At 48.0% G+C, this 21,458-nt stretch overlaps 1 protein-coding gene across 2 annotated transcripts in view; it reads right to left on the bottom strand.

Moving 5' to 3' along the window:
- Positions 1-21,458, bottom strand: part of Myo5c (myosin VC) — a 69,828-nt gene that overhangs the window by 31,888 nt on the left and 16,482 nt on the right. For both annotated transcript variants that reach the window (XR_007835317.1, XM_051197956.1), the window contains exons 6-18: positions 21,092-21,235; positions 20,151-20,232; positions 19,093-19,200; positions 15,794-15,900; positions 13,609-13,874; positions 9,762-9,843; positions 8,968-9,108; positions 6,794-6,919; positions 5,793-5,876; positions 3,574-3,708; positions 2,987-3,084; positions 1,863-1,949; positions 399-510 (exon numbers count right to left, since the gene is read on the bottom strand). Coding sequence is in view for 1 of the 2 variants with exons in the window: in XM_051197956.1 (XP_051053913.1) it covers positions 399-510; positions 1,863-1,949; positions 2,987-3,084; positions 3,574-3,708; positions 5,793-5,876; positions 6,794-6,919; positions 8,968-9,108; positions 9,762-9,843; positions 13,609-13,874; positions 15,794-15,900; positions 19,093-19,200; positions 20,151-20,232; positions 21,092-21,235 (1,572 nt within the window). In the remaining variant the exon portion in view is untranslated. The remainder of the gene's footprint in view (positions 1-398; positions 511-1,862; positions 1,950-2,986; positions 3,085-3,573; positions 3,709-5,792; positions 5,877-6,793; positions 6,920-8,967; positions 9,109-9,761; positions 9,844-13,608; positions 13,875-15,793; positions 15,901-19,092; positions 19,201-20,150; positions 20,233-21,091; positions 21,236-21,458) is intronic.

Raw genomic sequence — 21,458 nt, 5'->3', positions numbered from 1 at the left:
GCACAAGGCAGAATCACAATCTAGAAACTTCTACTTCAAGGTGTCTTGGTTTTGGGTACATGTCCCTATCCCATTTCCTGGCTGTTATAGCTTGCCATCTCTTTCCACTGTCTCCAATAACCCCAATCCATGCTGAGCAACATGACCATGTTGCTTGGGTAGCATCTGACCATGTCCCATGCATGACCCAGGTCCATGGAGGATGATATTGGATCATGGGAGAATGAGGCAGGGGGATGGCAGTGGAATTCAGGGTTTAGATCCCTAAGGGAGATGCCTGCTGGTTAGAGATCTTGCTGCAGTGAGCTTGGCTGCTGCTGCCTCATTAGCACATGAAGGGACAGGTTTGAAAGGTGCACTGCTAGAAAATGCTCAAGATCCCAGCAGGAGAGACCAACCTGGATGAGCCTGTGCAAAGCCACCTTGCACACCTCCTTCTTATCACTGAGGGACAGCTCCTGCTGGGTCATAAGGATGCCATAGCGACTGTAGAACTCGAGGTATGTCCATCTGCAAAATCAAAGAGCACTGGGCCAGTGAGTGTATCAGGAAGGAGGTTCTTTTTGCAGTGAACTGTGTTGCCCCCACCCACGGGGGAGGCGATAGATTCTGCTCTGGTGACCTTCCCCTGTGTCAATGCCAAAAGCACCCATCATGTACACCTCCTATATGAACTAATGCAACAGACCCTCTGTTCCTCCGTCCCTCCTCAGCTCCTGTCTTGACAAGGCAGCTGGGACCATCACCAGCACCTGAGATGCGGGCCTGGGGTGCTTCTGAGACACCCACAGCCCCTTTGTCACAATTCAGACATTACATGTTTCCCAAAGGCTCAGATGTGGAAGGCTAGGTCCTTAGCGAAGTGTTCAGAGGCAAGGCTCTTGAAAGAGATTGGATCTTGGAAGTTCTGGTCTAATTAATGGATTAGCCCATGGATGGAGTCTATTGGAGGGAATGGAAACCAGAAAGGACATGGGGCTAAGTTGGAAGTAGCTCACTGTTGGTGTAGCTTTGTCCCTGACTCCACACCCCCTGGCCCTTGTCCCCCTGTCTCCTGCCTACGGTGAGCCACTGTGGTGCACCTATGCGCCTCGGCAGGATGCTGTTCCAGGAAACAGCAAAGCCAATGGCCATGAACCAAAACCTTTGAAACCATGAGCCAAATAAGGCTGCCTCCCTGTCTCCTCTGGTATTTTGTCACAGTGACAAAAGATGGGTATTTCTACCCCAACCTTCCCCCAGGATAATGCACCTTACAAAATGTAAAACATGTAAAAAATATTGCCACTATACCATCTGTTCTCAGCAAACACTTGAATAAGGGCAACTGTTAGGTACAAAGTGAACCCCCAAAATGGTGATGCCGCTGACAGTGTCTTAGGATGCCATTTAGACGACAGCCTAGCCAGCTCAGGCTAGATTCTGGCTGGGTAAACAGAAGGACTGCTAATGAGTAAACAAAAACCTAAACAATCTTCCTCAGAAATCTTGTGAAGTAGGTTTCTGTTTGTCATGAAAAAGCCATCGCTTCCCTTATCTGTCCCCTACAGCCAACCAACTCTGGCAGGTATCCAGTTCCTGTTTAACCCAAACAAGTCTGCAACAGGTCAAAATCCCCACCCAAGCCTCATAGACCCAACCTAGCCCCTAGAATAGACCCACACCCCACCTCCCCTGTACCTGCCCCCATAAAACTGACAAAGCTCTTCCCACTGTGCTGTTCTACAGTGCACACACACACACACACACACACACACACGCACACACGCACACACAAGACAGTTTGATTCCCCAATAAGCTTTCTGCTAATGGTGTGGTCCCATCTGGTGGCTTCATGGTACTCCAGCTTACAACAACCTACCTGGAAGGGTAGCTCTGGGCACTGATGCGAATCGTTTCTAAAACACCACAGGCTCGCAGCTGCTGGACGATTCGTTTGGAGTCAAACCTTGAAGCAATTTTACAGTGTGTTCAGGCCTTATGGCCACTGAGTGCCCCAGAACATATGTAGCAAGGAGGCCTGGACTTCAGGATCCTGGACAGCAGAGTCCAGCCCTGTTGTCCCTTCATACTCAACTCACACTGCAGATCTTCAGAAATAGCTACAGAATGTTCTGGAACGGCCTCTCTGTGAAACTGTCTAGAAGCTGGGGGGTGAAGGTAGGTATGGAAAGGAGCTTTAATTGAGGGAGGTGAGGGGGAAAGGCCACCTTGTGGGGGGAAATACCTGGATTGAACTTCCAGTGACAATCAGGTAAAAAGAGGTGCACGGGTAGTAACATTCCAGAGCCCATCTAATGGAGGAGTGTCCTTTACAAAACATCCTATGGTGGCTTAGGAGCCAGGCCTAACACTGTTGGTACCCTACAGTCGCACTCAGCACCTTGACTGACAGCCCTCTCTAAGGGTTCCTCTTTTAGCTCCAGTTGGTTAAAAAAGACTTCATGATTTACATTCATTGGCTAGGGGCTTTTACTCCAGGGCCCCTGAGATCATATCTGATGTCACAAGCTACATATCAGGGTGCTTCTAACCAACTTCAGCATGCCGGGGGGAGGAGGGGGTGGCGTGCTCTTCACATGTTTCACATGCACACATGGCCCCTTATACAAGCAGAGGGTTTGAGTCATGCTTGTTTAACTTGCACTTGGAGACAATTATTTCAAACTCAGCCCCTTTGCTCAGCCCAGGAGCTGAGGTGGTTTAATCAACCAGAGAAGTCCTGCTAACATATAAAAGGCAACGCTGAATCATTAAAGAACTCAGAAACTGTGTAAAGTTCATGAGGAATCTCAGCAAACTCCAAAATCAAGGTCATTTGAATGTGAAAAGCCTCCTCCCACAGACTTGGGTCTTAGAACTCTTGGTCCCCAGTCTCCCTCTGGAACCCTCAGCTCAACCAAACTCTTTCTTCCTTAAGTTGCCCTTGGCCACGGTAGGATGCCGCTTTTGCAGGGCTTTTGTTTCCCCGACAAGAATACTTACTCAAAGGGCAGCTTCCCATCATTTGGCTTGATGCACCGAACATAGTGGGGTGTGGTGGCATTGAGGGTTTCCATGAGCAAGTACAGAGAGCTGCGGAACTAGGAAGCAGGGCCAGAGGTCAGAGGTTACTCTGCAACAATTTAAAGCTTAGACCAAGACAAATAAAGCTGGTCAGTAGGCAGAGGTAATCTTAGGGCAGGAGAGATGGCTCAGTTAAGAGCACGTGGGGCCCTACTGGAAGACTGGAGTTTTGTTAGCAGCATCTACATTGGGCGGTTCACAGATGCCTTAACTCTAGCTCCAGGAGATTGAACACCCTTTTCTGGCCTCTGTGAGTACCTGTGTAGACGCCCCCACACACACCCACACTCATACACCCTGACCTGCAGCAGAGAACTAATGGACCATATGACTATGCACAGGTGGAGAAGACACATTGGATGTGTTGAATTGGAAGTGGGAGTATAACGGATGGTTGGAAGAGGTCTGTTCTCTGCAGCCATGCCTGAGCTATGGGTCCTACAGATGTCTGGCTCCCCCGAGCCGGCCCCTACTGCCGGCCTGCCTCCCACCTCACTCCTGTGTACCTTACTCCCGACTGTGGTCCGGAAGTGCTTGCTGTTTGGCTTGATGACTTGCTTTGCAGATTTAACTGTGATCGCTGCACCAAAGGGAGAAGATGAAACAGGGTTTTCTTGGAAAAACGTGGCGCAGAGATGAAACTGGAAGGAGCAGACAGGGTTTTAAGGTCTCCAAGTGTTGACTGACAGTCCTCCCCGGCACAGACCACATCCCCCATCATAACAGCCATCTAAATGAGAGGGTCCAGAGTGACAGCCCCAGCCGTGTCTACAGCTAGAGCTGCATGGTGACACCCATGGCTTCCTTCCTGGGACTGCGGGTGAGAGACAGCTGTGCAAGTGTCTGCATGTATGCTCTGCTCTAGCCGGCAGAAGAGACAGCTACTACCCCTCTGCGCCCCTTGGCTCTCTTCTCAGCCTACTCTCTCCTCCCTGCAGATCCCAGCCCTGCTCCAGAATCAAGGCTGACAGTGTCTTCCAGCCACACCCTGCTCACAATGCTGAAAGCACACCCCAAATCCATGTTTATAAGTGGACGCGTTTATGTATGTTGTGTGTGTTTATATGTGTGAAGGTGGACAGACATGCGTATGGAAGCCAAAGGACAACCTCAGGCTTGGGGCTTATCCAAAGCAGAGTACAGGAAAACCAGAAAATCCACTTCCACTTCCCCACGTGCTGGTGTGTGTGCCACTGTCCCCAGCTTTTCCACATGGGTGCTGGGGCTCAGACTCGGGTTCTCATCATTGTATGGCAGGCACTTACTGAGCTGGCTCCTTAGGCCTTTTTATTTTTTGAGGTCGAGTCTCCCTGTGTAGCCCAGGCTGGCCTTTGACCTGCCTCTCTCCTCTTCTCTTTCTTTGCTCCTCTTTGAGGCATCCGTATTCTACTGTACATCAGTTGTGTCACGGGTCTGTCTTCTGTCGCCATTCTGTCACCCTTTGCATCCCCCTGTGCCTCTGGGCCGTGGACTGCGTCTGGAGTCCCCACCAGTTAGCTCAGGAGACAGACCCACTGCTGCTATAAGACATCTTCTGAACAGGGCCTGAGGTAAGCTTGGGGCTCGGTAAATAACCAGCAAATTAAGTCAACTAATTCTGTCACGAGATGCAGTCCATGTCAACCCTGAGTACTCTTCTGTGAGCCACTTTGATGAGTGTGGTCCTTTCTAATTAGTGTTTGTTTATGATCATCAGTGCAATTGCCCTGGCTCGCTTAGGAAATTGTCATAAGACAGGAGCATTTTAAACAGTGGATTGGATCTTCCAGAAGATGGAAATAAATGTAGACCACAGTACTATAAAACGAAGACCTATCTGTGAAATGTCATCTTCTCAGGATTTTATATGGGAATGTTTGAGTGGGAAGAAAAGGCCAGGAGTCATTCACACAGAGGTCAGTGGACTCTAGGGCCTACTGCCCCAGGCCACACTTCCTTCTGCCATCCCCATACTTGGGTTGACTTTTTTTCTTTTGGTCTGTGTGTGTGTGTGTGTGTTGATGTTGGGCGTGTTCTCCAGACATTCTTTGTCTTATATTTGGGTACAAGATCTCTCACTGAATCTGGAACTTACCAACTTGGCTACTCTGGCTGGTCAGCAAGCTGCAGAGATTTGCCCATCTGCCTGCCCAGTGCTGGGACTACAGGTGCATGTGCTACATGAGGCTTTTTGACACAGGTGCCGAGGATCGGACTTAAGTCCTCATGCTTGCGATGCAGCCATTTAACTGAGTGACATCTCCCCAGCTCTTTGTTTGGTTTTCTTTGAGTGCTGTGGGCACCTCACACTGCTTGCTTATGGCTTCCTCTAGAATACAGGTGGCCCCTGGAAAGACTTGTTCATCAGGCATGTTCACTGCCGTGTCCCCAGAAGTGAGGATGGGGCCTTACCCACAGTGAATGAAGGAGCCAAATGTGAAGTGTGTTTTCCCAGCGAGCTGTGTCGGCTGCCCTTCTTCAGTCACTTGCATGTCTGATGGCATGTATGTGATTTACAATGCTTCCAGACACTAAAATGTACCTTACCTCCAGTGCCAAACCAAGTAAAATGTGGTACATGTATACACTGGAATTTTATTCAGCCATGGAAAAAAAAAAAAAAAAAAAAGAATAACAGCTGCAAGCTGCTGTTACCCAGTCAGTAGCTCCTCTCTCTCCAACTCCACCCTTCCTTGTGTCCGTTACACAATGAGCAGCAACCTGTGTCCCTGGGGCCCCTGCCAACCTTGCTTGCTCTGAGGATTTCAACCAGCATGTCATAGACAGTGTCTCTGTTCTTCTCCAAGAAGCCTTCACACTGGTATTCCACCTGTGCAGAGAGACACCAGTCACCCCAGGGGCCAGTGCCTGCAGCATCAGGTACAAGCTCATCTCTTCCCTCCATTTCTTTTCTTTGTAGTACATGGGATCAAAACCCAGGTCTTCACATGCACTGGGCATGTGTTCTACCACTGAGCTACACTCCCAGGCCCCTTGTGTGTGTGCGTGCATGTGTTGTAAAGTCTCACACAGTACATGTATACAGAAATGATCTCAGTCTAGACTATAGAAGGATTTGCTTCTGGCAGTTAGATAAAAGCCAGCATACCTCAGAAACTTATGAAACATGTTCCTGCCCCCTAAAAGGAGTAATTCCCCTTGCTTCTGGCAGAAGGGACACATGGCTACCAGCATATCAAAGCTCACGCTAGATTCCAGGCTCCTTCAGTTTCTACTCACAGTACTTGTAATGCATTCCAGACTCCCAAGCTATCGTCTTGGTCCCCCCCCCCCCTTTACCCCAAGCCCCCAGGCCTGCTCCAGCTAGTCTCTACTTCCCTTCTCCTGTCTCTTGCTCTCTCCCTACTCTCTTTCTCTGGCTATCTCCACTGTGCTCTCCCCCTGTTCTCCCTCCTCTCAAAGTTAGTCCTGGCCATGTCCAGTCTGCTTCTTTTACTCACTACTCTGGGCTCTTTCAGGTGCCTCTGCGCCCCAGGGATCCATCTATCCACAATTCCCCAGGGATGGTGGGATTATACATGTGTCACCATGCCTGCTTTTTCCTTTCTTTCTCTTTCATCCCTCCCTCACATAGGGCTCAGGGGATTGAACTCAGGTCCTCAAGCTGTCGGGCATGCATGCACTGAACTGACTTCTCTCCCCAGTTCCCCTCAGTGGGACTTGAATCCAACCACACCAGAGAAGTCCTGTCCTGTCCTGGATGGGGTGCACTGGCCTTAACTGTACCTTGTCAGCGAAGTGCTGGATGATGAAGGATGTGTTTGACATTCTGGGCTTTTCAAATAAAGAATTCTTATTGACAAAATTGTTGTACAGCTTTTGAAGCCAGTTTTCATCGGTTCCATGAGGCAACTGGAAGAGAAGGCACAGACAAACTCAAGTAAGGAGGCAGGATCAAAGATGGTGGATTTGGGGGCACCAAGGCCTTCTGTCTGCTGCCTCAGGGATGCCCCCAACCTAGAGGCCCTTCCTCCTCTGAGCAGTTATAAGCACCAGTCTGCCTTTATATATAGACAGCTAACTTTTATTCCGAACAGATAATTGTGGTAACATATGATATATTTATCACAACATTTAAATGGCTATGCCAGTCCCTTTAGAAGGGAAATGGTCACATCATGACTTGAATAATGCAGGATAGGCAGTGTTTTACTATTCTTTTCACAGAAGCCTTACAGTTCAAGGAGAGAGGATGGGATGGGAGCCTGACTCCATTCCGAGTGATGGGAAGGACCATATATATATATATATATATATATATATATATATATATATATATATAATTTATTTGGTCTCCTGTCTCCTGGAACCAAGATCTGGCTAAGCTCCTTGAAAACCCTGTTTTTAATGCTGGTGTTTCAATACCCCCTTTGTGTCTCAGTGACTTCCATGACTTCCAGGTCACCTTAGGAAATACTTCAGTACTTACAAGTACTTGGGGTCTACCTCAGCTTCTATACTCCTACCACTAGAACATTCCAGAGCACTGGTTTGATGCCTGCAAGAGCTGGTACACAGGTGGTATATGGAAAAATGATCAGGAAGATCAATGGAACCAAGAAGTCCTTGCTACTGTATATAAAAAGGAAGTCATGATGGATCTCAGGTATGGTTGAGGGGAAGGTTTTTTAACTGTAGATCTGAGAGAACAGCCCAAGACATGTGGAGAAGCCCAGAGCAGGGAGAGATAGCAGTAGACGGAACACAGCCAGCAGACGAGAGGAGAGAGGGAGGTGGGAAAGAGGAAATAAAGAAAAACAAAAGCCAAGTGAGAGGAGGGCCAGAGATCGCATGGCCAAAATGGCGGGTTATATGGGAGTGAGAAGCTGGGGGAAGGGAAGCCCAGGAGCTGGAGGAGTTTAGGGTAGGGGGTGGAGGGAGAGCTGGGAGGAGCCACAGGTACTGAGTGAGCCTGGGGGCCAGAATTCGGTTTGGTACACTAATAGCCATTTCTTTTGGACCTGACATATTGTATCATTATTTTTAAGCAAATAAATATTTGGGGGAGAAATGTCTGCTCAAGTGTCAGAAGCTACTGTTTCAAGCCCATTCACACTCTCCCGGGGATTATTCGTTCTTGGGGACACACCGCTGGGCTGGCCCACCTTTAGGTTGCTCCTCTCCAAGGGTAAAAAAGAACAAGACAACTCCTAGAGATTCTCTGGAATCAGATGGTGTTGACTTTTCCCTCCCTCTTCCGGTGACTCACAAGAACCAGGAAGAAGGAAACTCCCTCACTGTTTTTAGCAGTTAACACAGGGTGGAGACATTCACTGTGTACCTGTATATCCATCTGCTCGATGGATGTTGCCTTACCGATTGTGCAGGAGACCCTGTTAGGTCTCAAACTCAGGACAAAGGGCAACTGAGATGCCTATTTATCATGTCAAAGCAGACTCTGGCCACCAGCCTCCCTCAGTCCCTACTCACAAGTACCTTTCATCCTGGCTGGCATACCCTGCCCATTGCCCTCAACCTCTCCAGCTCCTGAACTTTACTGCCCTTCCCTATAAAACCTGTTCTTCCCTATAAAACCCAGCCATTTTGGTTACATGGCCTTTTGGCTTCTTAGCCTGTTTTGCCCTACTCTGCCTACTTTTCCTCTCTTTCTCCCCCCACCCCTCCTCCCATGGCTCAGTTCAGTCTGGACCCTTCCAGATGCCTGTGTCTGTTCTCTCCCTCTTATCTATAATAAACCCTCTCTACTATACCTGGGGGTGTCGTGTCCTCAGTTCCCCCCCCCATTCACTCAAGGGTGTGTGTATGCTAAGGGTGGGAGGGTCCAGGCCCCAGGGTTCCAGGTCCACATTAGTATCTCAGAGTTACTATCCAACCGAATGGGCAGGACATCCCGACTTTACAGATGTGGCTCCAAGAAGACCAATCATTTTGAAAGTTACCAAGCATTCTTCATCCAACAACTCCAAAATGCCCATTTTTGCTTCAATCAGGTCAATAACAGGTTGGTTGTCATAGAAGTCTATCAGAGTCCAAGGGATGTCTTCCTTCATGTATTCTTCTTGCTCAAGTTTAAAGACATGCTGGGGATCCCAGAGACAAATTGGAAATTAAATAACATCAAAGAGAGTATATGAAGGGCAGGATCAAGCCTGAAAGATGCAGATAGCGGTCTGATTTGTGATCAGGAAAACCCTGGAACACTAGCCGCCCCTTCCCAGGGACAGGGTCACCAAGCTTCTCCACTACTGGTGTATCAGGCCTGGGCTACCATGTGTCACCACCAACATAGCTCCCTGAGTCCTTTTTGCTGTGTCTGTGGGCCACTGATGCTCTCTGGGGACAGAACCAGCTTCCTTAGCCTGAAGCAGCCCAGCCAGGTCAGGACAGCCAGTCACAGAGTGTGCTGGCTATGTGGTCAGTGTGCAAAACCTATACTAGAGTTCAGGGTGTCAGGGAGGCTTCCCTGGGATCTGGCTCGGGCTCCTCCTGGAGGATGAAGGAAACCGGTGACAGATGGGGAGGAAAACATCACAAGTTGGCTCAAAAAAGAAGCTGAAGATGGGGATGCAGTTCCAAGACACGACCAGAAAGTGGCACAGGAACTCCCTGTATAGCTCTATTTATCCATTCATCCATGCACGCATCCTTGAATCAGGAACCAGCACTATGCCTCCCTGGCCCCAGGAAGACAAAAACAAAACAAAACAAACAAACAAAAAACCCCATCACCTACCAGGTTAAACTGATGCTGCAGCTTTTCATTAGCGTAATTGATGCAGAACTGTTCAAAGCTGTTGACATCAAAGGTCTCAAAACTGAAACACAGTTGAACACATTAAAATGAAAGCAAGCACAGGGCCTAGATGTTCATTAAATCTTAGTAGTTTAACCATTCCATAGCTTAAGAGGTTTGCTATGCTGTTGGCAAGTTTAAACTACTTCAAAGCGGCTGGTTCCTACTAAACTAGCAGCTAGTTGATGACCTACCCTTTCCCTCCCTAGTTGTTCCCCGGAAGGAATCTGACTGTACATCATTGACCTTCCCCAAGCCAGGCATTGCAGTCACATGTGGCGTATCACCTAATCCATATAACACGAGTGTCAGCGTTACTGACCTTGCTCTACATAATGGGAAATAACTGAGAGTAAGTAGACTGAACCTGAGTTTTCAATAAGAGAACACATCTCTCCCTTTTCCCTGGCCATGGAGGAGACAGACAGGACACTTCTGCCTTTCCAAGGCTGGCTTTCAGAGTTCCCGGAACAAACCTCAGAGGTCACTTAACACTCCAGCCCAACAGGAAGCCACACACACCCCTGCCTTGTTTTCAGGCTTTAAGAGCTGTCTCCAGGGTTACTAGAGTTGTAAACTTAGGAGCAGCCAGGCAGGAGACAGCAAAGCAGGACCGGCTGGTTCCTGCACAGCAGGGAGCCCTCTGGGCCGGTGGTAAACGCGACTGTCTTAACAGTCACACTTAGCTCTTGCCAGCTGCGGCCATGTGTGAACCCAGGCCAGGCCTGTTTCACTTAGTTGATTCTCAAGAGGAGGCAGCAGTGTACGCTTTGCTACAGGGTACACTAAGTCCTTTGCCTGGCACTGTGAGCACCCTGCGGGAGGAAGCCTGAAGAGGAGCCTGCCATTGCACGCCCTGCTTCTCTTTGCTCTAACTGCCTCAGGTGGAGGACTTATGTGACTTCTTTATTACATCGAGGGTCAGAGCACAAGAGGCAGCAAATGGTGCCTAAGGCAGCTTGAGTCCCTATTCTCCATCCTCTTCCCCATGCCCAAGGCAATGTCCTCCATGGCTCTGGCCCTGTGGGGTCACTGCCAACCCCACCACAGGTTCCTGGACAGTCCATAGTGACTGGAAGCTCACTGTACCGGCTCTCTGTATCATTTTCAGAGTGCCTGAAGTGGAGCCTGGTTTGGACCTGGAGGGACCTCAGGCCAGGGCCAAGAGCAGGGTTTCTCACAATAGAGCAGACTGTCAAATGATGATTCTCCTTAGGCATTATGAGCTGAAATCTGTAATGATGCAGGCAAAACACTGTATACATAATGAATAAATCTTAAAAAAAAAAAAAAAAAAAAAAAGACTCAAAGTGCCTCAGGGACTTCTTCTACTTGACTTTCCCAATAGTCTTGCAGGAGAGGTCCTAGGACACACACAGACACACACACACACACAGATACACAGACACACACACAGATACACAGATAGACACACACACACAAATAGACACACACACAGACATACACAGATACACAGAGATACACGACACAGACACACATACACACACACACAGATACACAGACAGACACACATAAACACACATGCACACATACAGATACACAGACAGACACACACAGACACACAGATACACAGACACACAGATACACAGACACACTCACAGATACACAGATAGACACACACACACAAATAGACACACACACAGACATACACAGATACACAGAGATACACGACACAGACACACATACACACACACACAGATACACAGACAGACACACATAAACACACATGCACACATACAGATACACAGACAGACACACACAGACACACACACAGACACACAGATACACAGACACACACACAAATAGACACACACAGACATACACAGATACACAGAGATATACGACACAGACACACAGACACACACACACACACACACACACACCTTTATTCTTCTCACAAGAGTCACCCCGACTCCTTTCCTTGCCTCCTTTACCAGTAAAATGAAGTCGCAGAGGGCAAGGACCTTTTATCACACAGTGCCTGCTGAGTACTTCTTCGTTAGATAAAAGTATAAAGTAAGGGGCTAGGGAGAGGGCTCGGCAGGTAGCACTGTGTACGGAACAGCGTCCAGTCCCTGGCACCCACGTTGGGGGGCTCACAAGCGCCTGCAACTCTGTGCCAGGGCCTCTAACTCCCTCTTCTGGACTCTATGGGCATCAGAACTCACACAAGCACAAACTACATCTACACACACACATATACATAGTTACCAAAATAAAATCTTTAAAGATATGAAGAAATACTCCTAAAATGAAAAGTCTGCTATTTTTAAGGGCAAGTTCAAGATAATACAACAATTACTTCCCACCTCAATGTAAGAATTTTAAACCAGGCTATTAATTTTTTCCCAATTTTATTCAATTTTTTAAATTGTTACTCAAATTGTTTCTTGGGATAAGATAGGGTAAATAATTTACTAGCCTATCCCCGTAGTGTATTAGTATTTTCAAACTATTGATATGTTTTAATTGCCAGCCATGAGTAGTCACTTAAGATCTACATTAAACAGTAACTCCCTTTAGTATCACATTTTACTTGGAACAGGTATGGGAACAGCTGGCTTTCTACCTGGGTGAAAAGTTCAAGGACAAAGCACTGCCCCTTGTCCCTCTGCCCTCTGCTCTTTCTTTCTCTCTATGGGCAGCAGCAGGGATGTGCAGGCCCAGGCCCTCCGCTTTGTGTGGGGAAGAGCCCCCAGTTGGTGGAAACTACAGTGCCTTTCATGGGACAAACCTTCCCAGTGTTCCATCAAGAGACCAGATATGGCCCTGGGAGAGTGGCAGAAACCGGGACACAAGAGGCCAGTTGCTGACAACCAGAAAGTTCCTTGGTGTCCCTCCCTACCAGCTTCTACCCTGCTTCCCATAAGCACCTTCAGCAGGAGCTGGACCCAGGATTCAGAAGAGCAGGACGGGAGCAGAGACAAGAATGAGCCAGACTCCAGAGAGGCCCAAGCACTGTTCTGTATGGGGAAGGGGTGGGGTGAACCAGAGCCCTTATCACCCAGGAGGGGACAGCAATGTGGGTGTGTGAGGGCAGGAGACAGCAGGCCAGGCAGACTGGGAGGATGCTAGCCTGCCCTGGCATTTCCCTGGGGGAACAGGAAGGTACTACAGGGCTGCACAACTCACCAGCCTGTAGGGGATGGAAGCAGACCACAGCCTCCTGCCAAAGGACCAGCCGTGGACAGCTTACTTTTCCAAGCCTTGGTTATTCCGTCTCTAAAGTGGGGTGCTTCTAGGTGACTCGAGAAGCCACTTGTCACAGGAACTGTTGCTGGATGTTATAGCTTAGCTTTATTGTATGTGTATGCTCATACATGTGTATGTATGTGCTCATACATGTGTACACAGGGAGGGCAGAGGTTGATGCTAGGTATCTTCTTCTGTAGCACACAGCCTGTTCTTTAGTTGAACGTAGAACCCAACAGTTCAGCTATGCTGGCCTTCCTCTGCCTCTCCTGCGCTCTGCTGAGTCTGGCCTTGTATGTGGGTGTTGGGATCTGAGTGTGTATTCACATAGCAAGAAGCACTTCACTGGCTGAGAAAGCTCCCTGGCCCTTGCTTGTTGTTTATTTAATGCACTACAGAAGGGTTACTATGACCCAGGAGCTGTACTTAACATTTCTACACGAAACACGGTGGGGGGGGGGGAGATCAGGAATCATCTTAAATCATGCAAAACGAGTGGAAAGAAGCAACCTAAAAATAACAGGGCGTTTGACATTCAAATGAGGAAAGGCAGGCGCATAGAAGACAATCTTACCCATAAATGTCCAAAACGCCAATAAAGGTGTGCTGCTTGCCTGAGAAGTGCAGCGCCTGGTTGATTCTCTCTACAATGAAGTCGAACAGGTGAGCATAGATCTTTTTGGCCAGTGCATCCCTGGCATTGATGGCCTGAGGCCTGGTCATGGGCTTTACCACAGTCTCTGAGGAAGTCACGATTTTTCTATTGCATAGCCACTGAGCCACTTTGCTAGTCTCCAGGCCCAAGAGTTCACAGAACACCTTCAGGTGACCGTCATCCTCCTTCAAGAAACAAACACAAGCCCCATCAGAGCCACCCAGTGTTAACACTGCCCCCATCTAGCCAAGGCCTCCTGTGCAGGAGAGGAGGAGCTGTGTGAGGTACCCAGGCCTCATGATTGACAGTAGGCCTGGAGCAGAGCAGGAGGCTGTGCAGAGACTCCCACTATTGCAGTGATGCCTGTAGACCTGGCTGTATCTTCCTGGGATCCTTTGCTCTGGCTGTGGAAGCCAGCAGCCCTGCCTCACCCACAATAACACCTGCCCCCTCACTCCTCCGGTCACACCTTGTTCAGTATAGGGTTGTGCGACCAACCCTACCCCACCTAATGTGTCCAGGGCTCCCCTAAGTGCTATGCCCTGAAAGGTGCCTAGATATTGTCACCAGACAGACCTGGCCTTAGCTAGCTTCTCAGCTGACAGCAGGGCTGGTGGGAGACTCCTATGTAGAAAATGACTTTTTTTCTCTCGAGTCTGGACGTGACAGATGCCCTACTGACCTGCAGATAGGGGCCAGGGGATGCTATTTGCCTTTAGCCAGCATGCACTGCCTCCAGCTCTTGTCACTTGGCCAGGGAACGTGATTTCTGAACACCATCCTTTCCCCCAAAGTAGGCAGTGTATCTCACACAGCGACTGCCCTTTAAATGCTCAGAAAGTGGAGGGGAAAAAAAAAACAACAAAAAACCCCAACTAAACCCCAAACAGTCCTGCTGCCTCGTCCTTGCTCCTCACCCACCCCTGTCTGAGTGCTAATGCACAGGCACAGCAAGCACTTCCTTCTGGTGTTGCCTGAGCCTCCTCTCTGGGGAAGGGATTGGCGGAGCCCTGGTCTAAGAAGGGACCAAACCCCTGAAGTGAAAAGACTCAGTTAGAGGGCTACTGGGGAGGGGATACAGAGGCAGCAGCCCGCTGACTTAGGAGGAAGTTTGATGTTCTAAGCTCCTGAGATAAAGGAGTTGTATGTTGTACCAAAGCCAGGACCAATAATTTTACACCACTCAACTTTCTCTAGGGGCTTAATTGGGGCTGGAGAGAAGGCTCAGTGGTTCAGAGAACTGATCGCTCTTCCAGAGAATCCAGGTCTGAGACCCAGCACCTACCTAGCAACTCACAACTGTCTGCAACACTGGTTCCAGGGGATCTGACACCCTTAATTGCCTCCTGGAGGCATCAAGCATGGAAGGGTGAGCAGCCACACACACAGGCAAAGCATTCATACACATAAAATAAGAATAAATGAATCTTTTTTTTATGTCTCAGAATTCTTTCTTCCCTAAAGTACTGCCTCCATGGCACACGGTAAACCTAGCGCGACAGAGCTCATTGTGACCATGTTTATTGGGTGGGAACCATGTTTACTCTACAGGAGTTTAGTCAGCTCTCCCAATATCCCAGTCATCTGAGGATGGGCAAACTCTGTGAGGTCTGGATGCCGGCAGTGGGAGGAGGGGCAGTGAATGTGAGAGGTGGTGGAGGAGGGGAAGAAGTCCATCCTGGTCACCTGGTGACCTGGTCACCAGGAGAATGGGAGAGCATAAGGAGGAGGGAAACCGGTTACCCACCCTCAGCCTATGGTAGGCTTCCCTCCTCTCTACATCACATATGAGGTCAGGGCTTCCTGTTTGGTTTGATGTTGTTTCTTAGCTCTTACAACCCCTGGCACATGGTGGCCTCCATAGATGGTTATTGGATAAAAGGACACAAACATATTACACACACACACACACACACACACACACACACATGCACTGTGACAAGGGAGTAAGATAACCCTTGGAAAGTTTTCTTCCTTGTTCCTGCTAAACCAGTCTGTCCAGCAGGTCCAACCATGGCTGGTGCTCATCCATGAAGGTCAGTGAGCCGCAATCTGTGCCACTGACCTTCACACCCAAGAAGGGCAAAGTGAACATGACTCTTACACGTACTGAAGACCTCTCGTTGCCCACGGTGGTGACCTGCACGTTACCCAGATGTAGGATGGCAGCAAGGATCTTGAAAACATCCATCTGAAAATCTTCCTTGAAACCTGAAAGCAAACATTCCCCAAGTCAGGGCACTACCGTTCTTCTATGCCCACAATAGAGCACCTGAATTTTTCCAAGGCTCTCCATTTCCAGTGCCAGGAGCTGGGACAAGAGTGTGAAGTGGGCTTGTCATGGGACAGGGATGTGAAATAGGCTTAGAGACAAGCTCTTCACAGTTCCTTCCCTATATAAGAATATTGCAGTCAATGGAGCATCCTTGTAGAGTGCTTACCTAGCATGCAGGGGGCCCTGGGCTTGATTCTCAGCATCACATAGATCAGGTATAGTGGGACATTCTTGTAATTCAGGAAGTGGGGACAGGGGGATTAGAAGTTCAAGACCATCCTACGTAGTAAGTTTGAGGCTCCAGGTTACTTGAGATCCCATTTCAAAAAAACAAAAAACAAAACAAAACAAACAAACAAAAAACAAACAAACAAACCAAAAACCAAAAACCAAAAAAAAGCCTAGAACAAAATAACAACAACAAAACCAATTCCTATCTAAGCAGCTATTTTAAGTCAGGTTCTAAGCAGACTAGGCTCTGGTATAATTTATACACTTAATTTTAAAGATTTTTCTTTCCTCTTTGCTCACGAGCTCCCAGAATCCTTTTTAAGGTGAAATGATGCAAAGATTCTGTTTACCCCCAGTCCCCACAGTACCAACCACTGTGGATAAAAGCAATGGGTTCTTGTGTCACTGGGTCTCTGGCTGGGTCTGCTTAATGGAGAGCTTTGGAAGGAGATAAAGGAGGCACAGAAGGGACAGGAGGAGGAGAATGGCCAATTGGAAGAGCAGGAGGATCAGGAGAGGGAGGGGAGAGAGGACTGCGGCTCTGTGGAGGATGAGCAGAAGGCAGAGCTGGAGAAGGGTGCTCTGCGCATGTCCTCCCGGGCAGGCTCTTCGCTCTGCACGTGTCCTCCTGGACTCTTCTGTGCAGCGTGGCTTCTGCTTAACTGTGTTGCCTCACAGAGGTCTCTGGCCTGGCACTGAGTTTACCTGGGTCTCCTTTCAGGCTCATAGAACAACACTGAGTCTGAACAGGTATAGCAGTGAACAGTTCTGCCACTTTTCCTGGGTCGCTGCTTCCTGAACCTTATGCAACCTGTGTTGGCCCTTTCTCTGGTCCTGTCTCGACGTTGACTTATAATACTCCTGGGATCTTGACTGATGCATGTGGAATACATTTTCTGGTGCTGAAAATAACCTAAGCCAGCTGCTAGGAGTACCATGTGTCTAGCTGCCAGCTGTGACATGGGCTGTTGCTAATCAGGATGCAGCCATGCATGTTCGTGGCAGTCTGTGAACACGGGGAGATGCTGGGGCCCTCCCATCCCTGTCCAAGTGTCCTGGTCCATGCTGGATAGATAGCAGAATGGAGGCCAGCACCCACCCCTGCTACCCAGCAAAACACTCAGCCCTGAGGCCAGAGAAGGGCAGCTGATGCAGCTGATGCCATCCAAGCCTCCTGTGGAGGAAACCTGGGGTTCTGGGTCATCAAGCAGGTCAGATTCCCAAAGAATTTTTAGCCCCAGCAAATCTCCTCTGCTTTGCTATCCAGGCCCAGAACCAGGGCTGAGTTCACCCACCCCAACAACCACCCCATCTATGATCTGCTGGAGCATGTGAGGGGGGTGGTCCTGCAGATCCAAGGCCGCAGGATCTCCATGACACAGGGCAACAACTGGAAATCCAAGAGGAGCCCCAGTGAGGGCCCAGTTTTGATGGTGTAGCAGAAACCAGAGGCCTCAAGCCAGACCAATGACTCTTTGCAATGGACATTTGAAAGATTTTGAACTAAAGGGTGTGCTGTGTGACTCACTGTGTCACACTATAGTTTCCACAGGGAGATTTTTCTTTCCTTTCTCTCTTTTGTTTTTGTTGCTTTTTTTTTGTTTGTTTGTTTTGTTTTTGAGACAGGGTTTCTCTGTGTCCTGGCTGTCCTGGAACTAGCTGTAGACCAGGCTGACCTTGAACTCATAGAGATCTACCTGCTTCTGTCTCCCAAGTGCTGGGATTAAAGGGTACACCTCCACTACCCAGCTCTCTCTTCTTCTCTCTTTTTTCTGTTCTCTTAAATTTTATTTTTTTTTTGGGGGGGGGAGGCTGCAGGAGCAGAGGGCAGGTATGATGGGACAGGTAGATGAATGGGATCTAGATGCATGATGTGAAAGGCACAAATAATAAATAAAAAAGAAAGCTAAAAAAAGAAAAAAAAAGTCTCTGTTTCAAAGATGAAGGATACCAGGCCACAAATACATAAAATATTTCAGCTCATTGAGTCTGGGAGTTGAATGACAGACAGGTAAGCCTGGAAAACCGGCAGGTGGTTGATGTGGCAAATGATAAATGACTAAGAAAAGCAGAGGAAGCCACAGAGCATGGAGCACCCTGCTGGCATTTTGTGGTCTTTAACCAAACCTTTTGACCAGGAGGCCTTTCAGGGACAAAAATGTGCAGCTTCACCAGCACTGTATGTGACAAATTGCAAACCTCAGTAAACCAGGACATGTCCTTGACATCAGACACAAGAGAACGAGTGTGCCAGGTCTTGTCCCTGGAGCCTGAGGTATAGACTTATTGACAGAGACCAAGGGTCCTAACAACATCCAATTCATCGCAGGAAAGGGGAAGGGAAGGGCAGCAGAGCGAGTGAAATGGGGCAACAGTCTATATCTGTGTGTCTAACATGCCAGTGCCCAGGCAATTGGAGGAAAACCAGCAGGAAGTAAGCAGATTCCATCCCAGTCACTGGCTGGGGCATTTGACACATCACACAGTCCAGTGATGGCCCTGGCCATTAGCAGCCCTCGTAAGTGGCAGATTAATGTTCTTTTCGTCTCTGTACAATCTAGCCCTGTAAGCAGCACGGACGCCTGACAGCGCCAAGTCAATGTCCTCAGTTCATGTTCTTTATTTTAAAACTTGGTTTATGAGTGCTGGCCTCCACATTTGGAAGCACACTCTGGAGTGTTTGGGGCCCTCAGAGTTCAGAAGACAAGTATGATTCCTTGGAACTGGAATTACAGGTGACTCTGAGCTGGGAATCTGGGAGCTGGGAATCAAACCTGGGTCCTCTGGAAGGACAACCAGTGCTCTTACCCACTAAGCCATCTCTCCAGCTCCCCACTCACGTTCTTATATGCCCTGAGAGTGTGTGCTCTTCCTTGGTTAGCACGACAGCCGCTTACCCAGTAGTGTGAAGGTCTTCTGCGTCTCTGCCATGTCAGCTCTGTCATTTACACCTTCAATGACAATGTTACCTCCCATTCTGGTGTAGTTGAACTCTTCAGCACTCCCTGGGACAGAAAAGACGATTAATTCTACCCATGTCTCAGAAATCTGGACATACATGGCTATCAGAAATAAGAAAAGGTCAGGCATGGTGTTTTTCCTCAGCTTCCCAGAACTAAGTTCAAGGTTAGCCTAGGTTACATCAAAAAAAAAAAAAAAAAAAAATCATATCTAAGAGAGGGATAAAGATGGGGTGAGGAGAAGGAAGAAGAAAGGAAGCTCATACTTAGTGGTCACTATCAAACACTTTATAAGGATTTTATAGAAACGGAAGCGGAGACTCAGCAACATGAAGGTCTTGACCAGGGCCCCACATTTGACAGCAAAGCAGGGGTGTAAAAGCAGGACAGAGTGTAAAGCTCTGGTTTTAGTTCCCAACATTCCTGCTTCCACCTCTCCTGGGTTTACATATATGTACATTGTGCCTGGTGTGTGTAGGGCTGTGGACTGAGCCTGTGGCTTCATGCATGTGGGCACTTGACTGAGATATATTGGCTGCTCTTCCAGAGGACCCAGATTCAATTCCCAGCAGCCACATAGCAGTTCACACCCATCTGTAACTCCAGTTCCAGGGCTCTGGTACCCTCACACAGATGTTCATGTAGGTAAAACACCAATGCAAATAAATAAAAATAAATTATATATATATATATATATATATATATATATATATATATATATATATATATATATTCCCAGCTTTTTGGAGGGGCAATATTTTATTATGTAGTCTTAGGTAGCCTATAAATTGCTATGTAGACCAGATTAGTCTTGAACTTGTGGTGATCCCCCTGCCTCTGCTTTCTGAGTGTTGAGACTATCCTGAGTTTCTTCATGCATTCCTTCCAGCTCTAAAGTCCACACGAGGTGTTTTAGAGAAAATGGCTTTTTAAAGTTTTTAGTTTTTTTAAGCACTTTCAGGTAGGAACCCTTTCATCTGTCATCCCCCACATACCTAGTTTAAGATGTTTAAATTCCGGCTGTTGGGCGCACGCACAAAGCTGATAGAAGATGTGGTAATTCCGTTCGTTTTCTGACTGCAAGAGAAAGAACAGGTCCCAGATGACAACAATCGTTTAACCAATAAAAATGCCAGGGTTTCAATTTGCGGCCCCTAGATGCCAGTCTGGATGGCTGGTTCCCTGGGGATGGACACGGCTTCCAATAGCCAGCTCACTGTCCTTGTCACTGAGTAAGAACTAGGGGCAGGACATGATCTTCAGGCAGACATCCCAGAAAACATAATTAATTGGAAATATCCCACACAAAGGAATGGCGTGATGTCTATGGGCAGAAACTTCTGAGATGTCATTGGACTGCTGCTCAGGGCTTCCTATTGCTCTGGCCAATGTGTTTAAGAAGCTTCTCCATTTACTCACAGAAAAACCTTTCCCCTCCCTGCCCCCACTTACCAGCTCTAATCCTCTACCAACAGGAAAGCCAGACTAGTAAGCTCTGCCTGCTTTGGTGTTTATGTTTGAGAAAGATACATTTGACTTTTAAACTATACAGGCTTTATTTTTCTCCCCAATTAAAAAAAACAGAATCTTTATTCTTAATTCTACAACTCAGGAGATCTCACCTTTGTATCAACTTCAGCTTTTTTTTTTTTTTTCCTCATCATTCAGGAGGCAGAGGTAAGCGAATCTCTATGAGTTTGAGGCCAGCCTGGTTTACAGAGCAAATTCCAGGACAGCTAGGGCTATATGGAGAAATCCTGTCTCAAAAAACAAAATAAAACAAAACAACAAAAGAACAGATAAAGAAGCCGAAGGGAAAGGAAAGTCAGTCAAACCGGACTTTTTAGGCTGTGGACTTCCCAGGTTGACTAATGAGTCTATGCATGTAAGCAGTATTTAGATCTGGAAACAAGGGGCTTAATACTTTTATCCTTACCTGAAAAACAACTCTGGATTTCTCCAGGAGGTAGGTTCTCATATTGGCACCAATGATCTGATTTCTCTCATCAAAGCTGATTTCTGTGTATTTCCCAAACCGACTGCTGTTGTCATTGCGGGTAGTCTTGGCATTTCCAATAGCCTAAAAACACAGTATTGGGCATCATAGGGGTGCTGATAAGTGACAGTCCTATCTCAGGAATGGAGGCTGGTCAGGATGTGGAGGAGCCTGGGGCTGGGGAAGGGTAGCCTGGCTCCCCTGGATCTGAAGGACCCTGCCATGAGGTCCATTTCAGCTTTCCATAGAATGTCATGAAAATTAACTTCCTTTCCTATGTCTTCCTCTACTTGCAATATGGGAACGA

The sequence above is a fragment of the Phodopus roborovskii genome, unplaced genomic scaffold (genome assembly GCF_943737965.1).
Source record: "Phodopus roborovskii unplaced genomic scaffold, PHOROB, whole genome shotgun sequence".
Classification (NCBI taxonomy): domain Eukaryota; kingdom Metazoa; phylum Chordata; class Mammalia; order Rodentia; family Cricetidae; genus Phodopus; species Phodopus roborovskii.
The sequence above is the reverse complement of the archived record's forward strand: the minus strand, read 5'-3'. Positions and strand labels throughout refer to the sequence as shown.